Genomic DNA, 12,075 nt, shown 5'->3' with positions numbered 1-12,075 from the left:
TAAAATAAACATAAAAGTTAGATGGATAGAGAGATGAAGAGACAGGAGATCAGCAAACAGTAAAATGTCAATTACAAAATCTAGTGGTACATATAGGTGTGTTCACTGTCAAGTTCTTCTAATTTTCAGGCATGTTTGTAAATTTTCCTAGCAAAAGGCTGGAGAAAAATAAGGCAGGGTCAGGGGATGGATGCAGAGGGGCCTGATTTAAATAGGGGGAATCAGAAAAGGCCTCTGGAGTAAGCTAACATTTGAGCAGAGACCTGAATGAGTCATGCAGGTATCAGAGGAGTAACATTCCACACAAAAGTCTAGGCAAATGCAAAGGTCTCTGGGTGAGATAATGCTTGGCCTAATACTCAAATGTCCTCTCCAGACTGGAATACTCTTCTCTCAGAACATTCGTGATTCCAGGCACCGTGATTCCACTAGTAGTTAGCTAAATAACTGAGCAAGTTACAAAGACAGGAAACAAGGAACTAAGAAACTTCTGAGGAAAGAGAGAGAAGATCATGTAAATTTGAAAACTGCTAACTCAGACAGTTACACAAAAAGAGTACTGCCTAAGCCAGAAGAATCAACTTTGGTTCCACTGTTCTATCCTTCAACCACCTCACAACTAACTACCAGGACACATCTTTTTTTTTTTTTTTTTTTAAGATTTTATTTATTTATTCATGAGACACACAGAGAGAGAGGCAGAGAGGCAGAGACACAGGCAGAGTCAGGAGAAGCAGGTTCCATGCAGGGAGCCTGATGTGGGGCTTGATCCCAGAACTCCGGGGTCACATCCTGAGCCAAAGGCAGATGCTCAACTGCTGAGCCACCAGGCGTCCCGACCAGGACACATCTTATCACCACTCCAAGAGAACAGCATCCACCTTAGTGCTGGCTATTTTTTCATCTGGATTAGTAACTTCTAAACTTTTCTTTTTTAAAAATATTTATTTATTTATGATAGACATAGAGAAAGAGAGAGGCAGATATACAGGAGGAGGGAGAAGCAGGCTCCATGCTGGGAGCCCGACGTGGGACTCGATCCCAGGACTCCAGGATCGCGCCCTGCGCCAAAGGCAGGCGCCAAACCACTGAGCCACCCAGGGATCCCCAGACTTTTCTTTTTTAAAAGCATCTTTTCTTTTAAAATCAAAAGAAATAATCTTTAATGATTTTATTTGAGAGAGAGAGAGAGAGAGAAAGACAATGAGAGAGAGAGTGCACGAGTTGGAGTGAGGAGCAGAGGGAGAAGGAAAAGCAGACTCTACACTGAGCAAAGAGCCCTACAAGGGGCTCAATCCCAGAATCCTGAGATCATGACTTGAGCTGAAAACAAGAGTGGGACACTTAACTGACTGTGCCACCCAGGAGCCCCTGCTTCTAAACTTTTTTTGATGACAGCTACAGAATAAGAAATGTGGTTTACATAAACATCTCTTTATGTACTAGATTGCTATTTACAGAGATTTTATATACGCAAACACCCACCAGAAAAATAAACTTTCTGGAAACGACGTTTACTCTCACTACAACTGACAGTCTTCAGTATTTTCTATTCCAGTCAATACTGATTTATTTCAATTATATGTTTCAAATGCTGGTCACAATCTACAAATGAGGTGCAAACTTGCAATTTGAAAATCACTTATCCAGGTTACTACAAAAGTCTCCTAACACAACATATCTGGTGGCTACAGGCATACTGAAGCATTTATTCGGCCCCATAGAATTAAGTTTATGTTCTTACTACCATTTTAAATCATAATGGCTGCTTCTCTCATTTATAAACCATTTTGTTTGCTATCCTAATTTGTCTCCTTGACTCCTAATCTGTCTACACCACAGTTAGAATGAATGACCTAACTAAAATGCAAACAGGGCTATACTACGATCCTGCTTAAAAGTCATTAATGTTTATTCATGGTTTTCAGGAAAATACTCCCACACTCTCAGAGAACTATACAAAATTCTTCATAGGACTGTTTAGTCTTCAGTACATATGTCAATTCCTCAAATGCTGAACTCAAGCTGTAACAAAATACTATTTCCTGAGTTCCACTTACACATTTTTATGGATGCTAGAGATCTGAACATGCAATTGGCTCTACTGAGAATGAAGCCTTCCTTCTACCACTGGTGGCTACATTATTGCTCTACTAACTCCTAACCCTCTTTTAGAAATCTGTGTAAGGATCATCTCCTTCGGAAAGTATTTTCTGATCTCAATAGTGTAGGCTACTCTCCTGAAAGACCTCTGTATATGTTCCCATCCACAGCTTGCTAAACGTACCTCTAGCCCAGCCTTAACTGTCCAGTATAGTTGCTCCTTATTTATCTTTACCCTCCATCAGACCATGAGGTTCTTTTTTTTTCTTTTTAAAGATTTATTTATTTATTCATGAAAGACTCGACCCCAGGATCACGCCCTGAGTCAAAAGCAGACACTCAACTGCTGAGCCACCCAGGTGCCCCCAGATCATGAGGTTCTTCACAGCTTTTGAATATGTATGTGTCGCAGTGGCAGACTCATGAAACTAGGATAAATGACTAAGTTACCAAAACAGAAAACAAAGAGACAATGAGAGATTTTTGAGAGAAAAAGGTAGATACTGTAAAGTCTACAACGCTGGTAAGTAAACAAGTGGGGATTTCCAGCAAGTAGCTGAAAATAAGCTCAGAAAAAGGTCTGGCCTGGACATAGAGATTTAATAGTTACAGTGATGGGAGAGTATGAGTGCCAACAGAGGAAGAACACGTGGCCAGAAGACCAAAGGCCGAAAAGGGCTGAAACGACTATAGGCAGTGGGCAGAATCAGATGAGCCAGCAAAGAGCACTGAAAAACCAGTTCAGGAAATAATATGGGGCCATGAGCAAAATGACTGTAATGAAAAACTGAGGGCAGTAAGGTAAGACCTCTAGAAGTACAGTTTCAACAGCTCCAAAGGGAACCATTCTAACTGCTGCTGTGTAAGAAAGCACTGCATCCATACTTCTACTATACCATAGTCAAACTGTACCACATATATGTTTACAAGTCTAAGTCACTATAAATAAGCTTTTTGAAGTCAGAGATAATGAATGACTCATATCATTAGTAACTCATATTAGTATCATTAGAGCCAAGCAGAGTAAAAAAAAACCTGTTATATAAATCTGGGAGACATGACCAAATGGAATACACACACAGAATAACCCTTTAAAGAAAATCTCAGGAAGCTGAATATTTTCAGTGAGAAATTTAAAAGAGATTAGGAATTATTAAGCAGTAACAAAAAACTGAGTTTGCAATAGAGCTATTAGCAGGGTTAGGTGACTTTTCCAGCACTCAGTGCTGAGAAAAAGGATGGCTAGCTATGCTGGGCCTGGGGAGCAGACCATAAAGGAAGCTAGGGAAGTGAGGTAATTATGTAGTGTTACCCAGTCTTATCTAACAGTAAAAATAAACCAAGAATCAAATCAAGAATGTCTTGCAAATTAACACAAGGTTTTTTCTTTTCCCTTCACACTGCACATGCTTCATAAGTAATTGTTCCCTGTTTTAAAAAGTACTTGATTTGTGGCAAATAAATTGTATCAGATTCCAACTTTGATTTCAAATTACTAACCAATGCAAAAATTTTATATATAAATTCAACAGACGTATTACCAAAAAGCTGCTATTCAAATCTAAGTGAAACTTATAAAAAATATATTTAACATACCCTGATGGCAAAGTTTCTGTGCTGGTATTTCCAGACTGTTGCCGTACAGGTTCCACACACCCATCTGGCTGTCTTAATTTGGCTGCCTCAAAAGCAGAATTATTTCCAGAATTAGAGGCAGCAGGGTCTAAAGTACTTCTAGCTTCAGATCCAAATGCTGCACTGTTAGAAAGAATACATTCATTGTTTTCTGAGGAAGCCAGTATTTCTTGAACTGGAGGATCTTCAACAGTAGTATTAGTGCAATTTGAAGACAAGGCGGTTTCTTCAGATACTATTGCAGTACCCATTACGGAAGCATTATCAGTTGGTGCAGATGAGGATGATTCTCCATTAACTGAAAAGAGAAAAATCAGTAAGATGAACTACCAAGGAATGACAAAGCAAACAACTCACTAGGTACACTTATTTAGTACTTAATTCACCATGAGTACTCTATCAGGTACTGATGAAAATAAAATTAGATTGTATTTTTTCCTGCTCACATTTTAGAGATGAACATGTAAATTAAAGGATACAGTTGACCCTGGAGCAACACAGATTTGAATTACGCAGGTCCATGTATTTGCAGATTTTTTCCAATACAGTATAAATCTTCTTTATGATTTTAACATTTTCTTTATCTTACTGTATTGTAATAAGGCAGAATATAATATACAAAATAAGTGTTAACTGACTTTATGTTACCGGTAAGGCTTCAAGGTCAACAATAGGCTATTAGTAGTTACATTTGTGGGAGGAATCCAAAGTGATACAAAGACTTTCAATTGGCTGGGTGGGAGGTGGTTGGGGGGTATATGATGTTGGTATTCCAAATCCCCTCTTGCTCAAGGGTCAACTGTGTGTGTGTGTATATACCTAGTAATAACCTTAAGGAAAAGAAAAACCAACATGAGTATAACATATCTTTCCTCCAAATGATCAATTTTGAAAGTCTGCATGGTTTATATAAAAACTTTAAATGATCCCTTTTAATCTCCCTTTTCATATGCAAATAGTAGCTAATATCAAAAATGCTAATAGGGGAAATACAATGGCATTAATGAAGATAGTACTACAGGGGACTGCCAAAAAAGATGCAGAAATTCATTCTACGCTTTCTGAAGAATGACTCAGTACTGGCATCCACTAATACAGTTGTCTTAATATTCATTTTAAATGTGATTGATGAATTTCAATTATGTATCCCTATTAAAGTAAGTCAAGTTAAAACTAGAAGGAGAACAGATTATTGACCAAAACCTATTAGAAAATTCCACATAAAATTCTAACTGAAATAGGGAGAGGGAGACTTAATTAAGAGTAATAGAATCTTCAGGTAGATTTTTAAAGAAGGAAAAAGACTTAAATAGTAGAAAGGAAATGTACTATTAAAGGAATCAAACTAATTACAAAAAACCCCCAAAAACCAAGAGAATGAATCAAGTTCTGTCCAAATATGGGGGAGAGAATGGCTTTGGAGGAAAAAAAATACAAGAAAGAAAATATTTACAGTTACCCCATACCAAACACTGTTAGATAACATAGAGAAATGAAAAAAAAATGTTCATAGACTAAATTCTGGTGTCCCGCATATGATTTTCACTTAAAAAATTATCTCATTTAGTATTTATTCTTCAACAGTGCATAAATTAATGTCCAAAAATGGAAAAGCTTAGCAGTATTCTTTTCAAAGCAAAATAACACCAAATGGGAAAAGAATAAAAGAAGTTAACAGTCATAAACCTTTATGCATACTAAAACACAGTACAGTACACAAAACACAAACTGTTAGAGAAAGAAAATAAAATACTAAGTAACACCATTCATTCAAGGCAGAAACTTCTCTCCTATAATAATTCAACAGCAAGTGCTCTCAGCACTTCTCTCCATTGTACCACTACCTCCTGCTCCATCATTTCTTGCTTTCAATACTGGCAACAACCTCCTAATTTTAGTCTGCTTGCTTTTTCTTTTGTCTAACTACAACCCATTTTCCAAATGACAGTCCAAAGAAATCTTTTTCAAAACATTTAACAGATTTTTTCACTATCCTAATTGGATACACCAGTGGATTCCCATTACTACCAGAATAAATTCTAAACTCTTTACCACGGCCTATGATGAAATTAATCTGCTCCACGGCTACCCCTGATTTCTCACAATGGTTTCCTTCTGTTCCTTGCATACAGTAAACTCCTTCCCACTCAGAAATGTGCACTTACAGTTCCCATGGTATCAGAGTATCTCATGACTGGCTTTTTCTCATCATTTGGAGTACATGCTCAATTACATCTTCAAAATGCAATTGAGGCAGTGCTTGAGTACCTTATTTAATGCTGTTCTGACTAGCCCCTAACCTGTTTAGTTTCTCATGTTCTGAAATCATTTTATGTATTTGTTATTTTTTTTCATTATTAAGTTCAGAGTGTGAACTTAATTGTATTCACTCTTGTATTCATCAACTGTTAGAAAATTCTTGGCACATGAAAACAATAAATATTTGCTAAATCAATAAATTAAAGACAAATCAGAGAGGTAGAAATAAACTGAACATACTTCTTTCAAAACTATGCAGATTAAAGAGTTTAGTAGAAATATTAATTAAGTGTATGAAGGATTTGATAACACATCTGACTTAAATTACAGTTAGAGATAGGTAGCTTTGAGTTTCCACTATATACATTTTCCATCCAAACACCTCTTAAGAACTTTTAGAAAACCTGAGATGTAAAACACCAAAGGAAAATCCCCAATTATACAATGAGACCATATTCTAACTACAATAAACAGAAACAAGCAATAAAATACAGTTTATTAAAATGTTTACTGAAAGTCTGACATAATCTGTTTAAGGGTTATCTTAATTGGTCTTTACAGTACAATGCTGAGACAGGTAACAACATTATTCCCATTTTACCAGTGAAAAAAATGATATTTTTATGTCTATAAAAATGGTAGCTCTCCCCCAATCCACAATCAATTTGCTTAGAAGAGAAATTAAATAATACTGAGTTGAAAAATAATCAATCATGAAATTATAAACTTTAGGGAAATTAACAGCAATGAAAACACTTGTATCAAGTGCTACTGTCTAGCCGAAGTATCTAAGGATATAAGAAAGAATGGCAATAAATGAGCTTAGCAATCAATTCCAGAGCCAGGCAGGAAAAATGGTAAAAGGAATTAAAAGACCAATAAAACAGATCAGAATTTCCTAACTTACTTGATAAGAATCAGCTGGGATCTCATTGAAAATACAGATCTTAGTTCCTATCCTAGACTTAACTGAACTTCTATGGGAAATCTCTAAGAGTCTGGGAATCTGTTATTTTTAACAAATGCTTCAGATGAATTCTTACCAGTAAAGTTAGAGAAGCCATGAAGTGTACCTTTCTGGGTTTTATAAAGAAAAATATATGTTAGAACCACTTTATAAGTCTCAAATATATTAACTAAGGGCACCTGGCTGGCTCAGTTGGTAGAGCATGTGACTCTTGATCTCTTGAGCCCCACCCTGAGTGTGGAAATGCTTTAAAAAAAAAAAAAGCTATTTTTTGAAATACATTAACTATGTCAAGAGAAAGAAAAACTGAAAAGACTCATCACCTGGCTGGCTCAGTCAGTGGGGCAAGTGACTCTTGATTTCAGAGGTGTTGAATACAAGCCCCACATTGGGTGGAGAGATTACTTTAAAAATCTTTAAAAAGAAAGTAAAAAAGAGAAAGAAAAAGTCACCACATAGATATGGAAAAGGTGATGAAAGATCTAATATTATTCCACGAAAGAGCACAAGACTCCCTTAAGTTTTCTCAGAAAATTCTATAAACCCTTCAATGAACAGATCATCCTGTGTTATTTAAAGTGGCATAGTACATTAGGGAAGAAAAAGAAAAATGGAGTTTCTTAATTTATTCTGTGAGGATAATATAACCCTAAAGTTGAAACTAAATAAAAGATGGCTCAACATTAGGAAATTATATTAGGAAGTCGGACTGTGCAAACATTTAAAAAAGTAGTATGACTATTTTCAATCCAAACCAAAAAGCTTTCAATAAAACCATGATAAAACACTTTAAAAAAGGAATCAAGAAAAATTAGTAAACAATCTAGATTACCCATCAGAAACCCACAGTAAGCATCATATATGAACTGTAAGACATTAGAAGAATTTCCATTAAGGTCAGAAACAAATTAAAATCAGGAACAAAACAAGGAAGATCACAATCACCATTCCAATATTACTGCTTACTTTGACAATGCATTAAGACAAGAAAAAAGTGAAAAATATTGGAAATAAAAAGATAAAACTCATTCACAGAGGGTAAGCTTATTTCAAACACTCATGAGAATAAACTAAAAAACTCAGTACCGATTAAAACATTTTAGCACAATGACCCTATATAAGTTCAACATTAAAATTACCCTCAAGACCTATCTAAACAAACCAGAAAACATTACTAAGAGACATTTTAAAACAAAATGGATGGAGAGAGACATAAAACACCTCTGGATGGAAGATTCAACACTGTTAAAAATAATAATAATAAACTCTCCTTAATATGCAAATACAGGTAAGGAAGCAGAGCAAGAGGAAAATATCACTTATTGCTGGTGGGAAAACAAAAGGGTGCAGCCACTTTGGAAGACAGTTTTGCAGTTTCTTACAAAAATAAGCATACTCTTACTATATAATCCAGCAGCCATGGTCCTCAATCCAGTTAAGTTGAAAAAAACTGCACATGTATGTTTATATCAGCTATATTTATAATTGCCAAAAGCTGGAAGCCACCAAGATGCTTCAAGGTTAATGGATAAGCAAATTTAGATATATCCATACAATGGAATATTATTCGGCAGTATGAGAAATGAGATGTCAAGCTACAAAAAGATATTGAGGAGCCTTAAATGCATACTACTAAGTCAAAGAAAGCTCCAAACATCTGATGTCCTGAAAAAGGCCAAACTATAGAGATAGTGAAAAGATCACTGGTTGCTAGGAATATGGGAAAAAGGAAAAACAGGTAGAGAGCATGGGGGAGTTTGAGAATGGTAAAACAATCCCTTATGATACTGTACTGGTGAGTGCAGTACAACATGTCATGTACTGGTGAGTATATGACAACATGCATTTCTCTTCTTTTCATTTATTTTATTTTTGAAGTAGGCCCCATGCCCAGCGTGGAGCCCAACACGGGGCTCACAACCCTGAGATCAAGAGTCAGGCGCTTAACTCACTGAGCCACCCAGGCGCCCCAACAACATGCATTTCTTAAATCTCACAGAAACCATATAACACAAGGGGTGAGCCTTGATGAAAACTATGGACTACAGTTAATAGTAATGTATTTATACTGGTTCATTAATTGTAACAAATATACCACAGTAATGCAAAATGTTAATAATGGGAAATTCTGGGCAGGGTAGGATGGCATATCTTTAACTGGAGAGATTATTATAGATAGATGATAGATAGATAGATAGATAGATAGATAGATAGATAGATAGATGTATATATCAGTGGTTCTCAACTGGAAACAAATTTGTCCCCCACTCCAAAGACATTTTTACAATGTCTGAAGCTATGTTTGGTTGTCACAACTAGGGGAAAGAGAGGATGTTACTGGCATCTAGTAGGTATAGGTCAGGAATGTACAATACACAGGACAGCCATCCACAATAAAGAATTTCTGGCCCAAGATGTCAACAGTGCCTAAATTGAGAGACTCTGATGTGTATGTACCCAGCCACCAAGCAGCGTCCTGTAAAATCAACATCTATCTATGGTAGCTGCGAAATAAACATCTGTTAACATGATATAAGGATGTCTGAAGGAAAATGGAAGGCAGAGAGAGAAAGAGGAGTGAGGTCAGGATCATAGGGTCTTTGCTCATGAAAGAATATGGAGAATTATATGTAAGCTAGTATTTAAAATGTGTGACAGGTAGGGTAGTAGAAGTTTATGCAAAGAAACATTTCCTTCTTTATAGATAAAAGACCACACCCATGGACTTGGGGTGATTTATGTATTTATTTAATCTATTTATCTATCTCTATTTATTTATTCAGAGAGCACATGTCCGGGCAGAGGGAGGGACAGAGGGAGACAAGTCCAAGCAGACTACATTCTGAGTACAGAGCTCAATGAAGGGCTTGATCCCAGGACCCGGAGACCGTGATCCAAGTGCAAATCCAGAGTCAGATGCTCAACTAACTGAACCACCCAGGTGCCACTCACTGACTTGGTTTCTTAATGAATGTATCCCAATCCTTAATTCAGCCATTATGACATGTGGGTTACAAGACATATCTGCCTACTTTGTTTAATCCTTGAGAAGTTTCTCTTGTGCTTTATGATATGTACATCTCAAAGCACCATGCATTTGCCCTTACTGTAACTATTCAAATAAAGTAGAAAAAGGCAGAAATACTGGAGTATTTGCGTATCATTCTTACTCCTTTTTAAAAGTGTGACATGAAGAACTACTTCTATATATAAGCACTTTAAGTTTCTTTAAAGTCTATTCACACTTGGAAGAAGTGGGTGGCTATGAAGGAGGTAGTGTTCGAGTGGGCCTTTGGCGATGGTGCGGTTCTGTATCTTGACTGCAGTGGCAGCTACATGATGCCAGACATGAGAAAACTACACAGAACTATATACACACACACAACACAGGTGTAACTGGTGAAATGTTTTGTCAATGCCAATTTCCTGATTTTGAAATTGTATGGACAATTTAACTGGAGAGATTACAAACTGTATCAAGATACAGAACCATACAAACTGCCTATTTTAGCCTAAAATAATTAATATTTATAGCAACTAACTTATCAAATGGACCTTCTTAATCAAAACTTTGTCAAATGATGGGGCAGCCCTGGTGGCTCAGTGGTTTAGCGCCTCCTTCAGCCCAGGGCATTATCCTGGAGACCCGGGATCGAGTACCACATCAGGCTCCCTGCATGGAGCCTGCTTCTCCTTCTGCCTGTGTCTCTGCCTCTTTCTCTCTCTCCGTGTCTCTCATGAATTAATTAATTAATTAAAATAAATAAAATTAAAAAAAGAAAACTTTGTCAAATGAACAGGAGAGAGAGAAAAAATCTCCCCGCAAAGCTCTCTTGTATAATACTGTCTCTGGTAGAATGAAATTATTTGTCTTAAAATTCCTTAGCACAGGCCCACAATCCCTTATCTGAAACCCAGGGGGCAAAGTATATTCCAGAATCTGTCACTTTTCAGAACTTAGGAAATTAATATGGCACATATATTGAATATTACAGTAGTATGTGAGAAGGCTTGGGAGCTACACACTGTAATTACACAATAATATTTTTGTGGCAAAATGCAGAGGTACACTAATCATGATGAAATATAAATACCTTCAAATCAGTTCTAGTCGTTTTGCCATCAAAGTTGTTTACCAAAACATCCTTTTGGTTTTAAAGATTTTAGTATGGGATTAAAACATGTAATGAGTTATACACTGAATATGCACACTCCTACCCATACTCCCACTCCAACATGAAAACTGACTTTTAAAGTTCTTGGTTAGAAAAATAAATACCATATTTGCACTAATGCCTTAAAGATTACCCCACTCCTTGAGAAGTACCTGAATTCATCCTCCTTCTAAAGGATGACAGATCACACAAAAAAACATTAGCAGAGTGGTTGCTACCAACAGAAGAGATTCCGGAAGTCTCTGTAAACCAGCCAATAGAATGATGACACAGGGGACTGTTTTGTCAGATGTCACCAACATTTATCAGAAGAGGTTAAAAACAATCACTAAGCTGGATGAGGGAGTATTATCTGAAGCCCATCAGAGTATAAAAGATGAATGTTATGACTTTGAGACACTATAAAAATCACACACAACACAGTGAACAGAGAGGCAGAGGGCAGAGAGTTGAAAGAGGTAGGGTCAGTCAAGGTGGATGTCAGTTATAGCTCTTCTACTCCCTAACTGTGATCTCTGTGCCTCAGGTCCTCCCAGGAAAAAGGGAAAGATCTTAGTATCTATTTCAATTTATTATGGTGAAAGTTAAATCAGTAAACAGACATTCAGTATTTAGAACATTGATAGCACAAACATTAGCTATTATGATTATCCTATGTTTCCTAGTAGTTACTGTGAATGTTGTGGGAATTACTTATAATGGAGCCTTCAATTCTAGTTCCCCTTGTGTTTTACTGTCACCCTGAAATTTTGGGCAAGGACAAATAAGAGAAGAACGTGGGAAGCGAATTTGCTCCCAATGGGAAGGGCCTATAAAGTACCTGACAAGCTGTGGAGTATAAATAAGAGATCCTGCAGGGAGAGCCTTAGTAAGTCCTCTTCCCTTTTGCATCAACATCTGAATATACTCAAACATTAAACCACGCAACTATCTACT

The 12,075-nt window shown here is 36.6% G+C and overlaps 1 protein-coding gene across 6 annotated transcripts in view; it reads right to left on the bottom strand.

The window, feature by feature from the left end:
- The window catches only part of WWP1 (WW domain containing E3 ubiquitin protein ligase 1), a 119,298-nt gene that overhangs the window by 55,320 nt on the left and 51,903 nt on the right, over positions 1-12,075 (bottom strand). For all 6 annotated transcript variants that reach the window (XM_055303372.1, XM_055303376.1, XM_055303375.1 and 3 more), the window contains one exon: positions 3,700-4,036. In XM_055303372.1, the coding sequence (XP_055159347.1) occupies positions 3,700-4,036 (337 nt within the window). The remainder of the gene's footprint in view (positions 1-3,699; positions 4,037-12,075) is intronic.

Source organism: Nyctereutes procyonoides, unplaced genomic scaffold (genome assembly GCF_905146905.1).
Source record: "Nyctereutes procyonoides isolate TBG_1078 unplaced genomic scaffold, NYPRO_anot_genome, whole genome shotgun sequence".
Lineage (NCBI taxonomy): Eukaryota > Metazoa > Chordata > Mammalia > Carnivora > Canidae > Nyctereutes > Nyctereutes procyonoides.
Note: the sequence above shows the minus strand (reverse complement) of the source record. Positions and strands in the feature narration are given on the sequence as shown.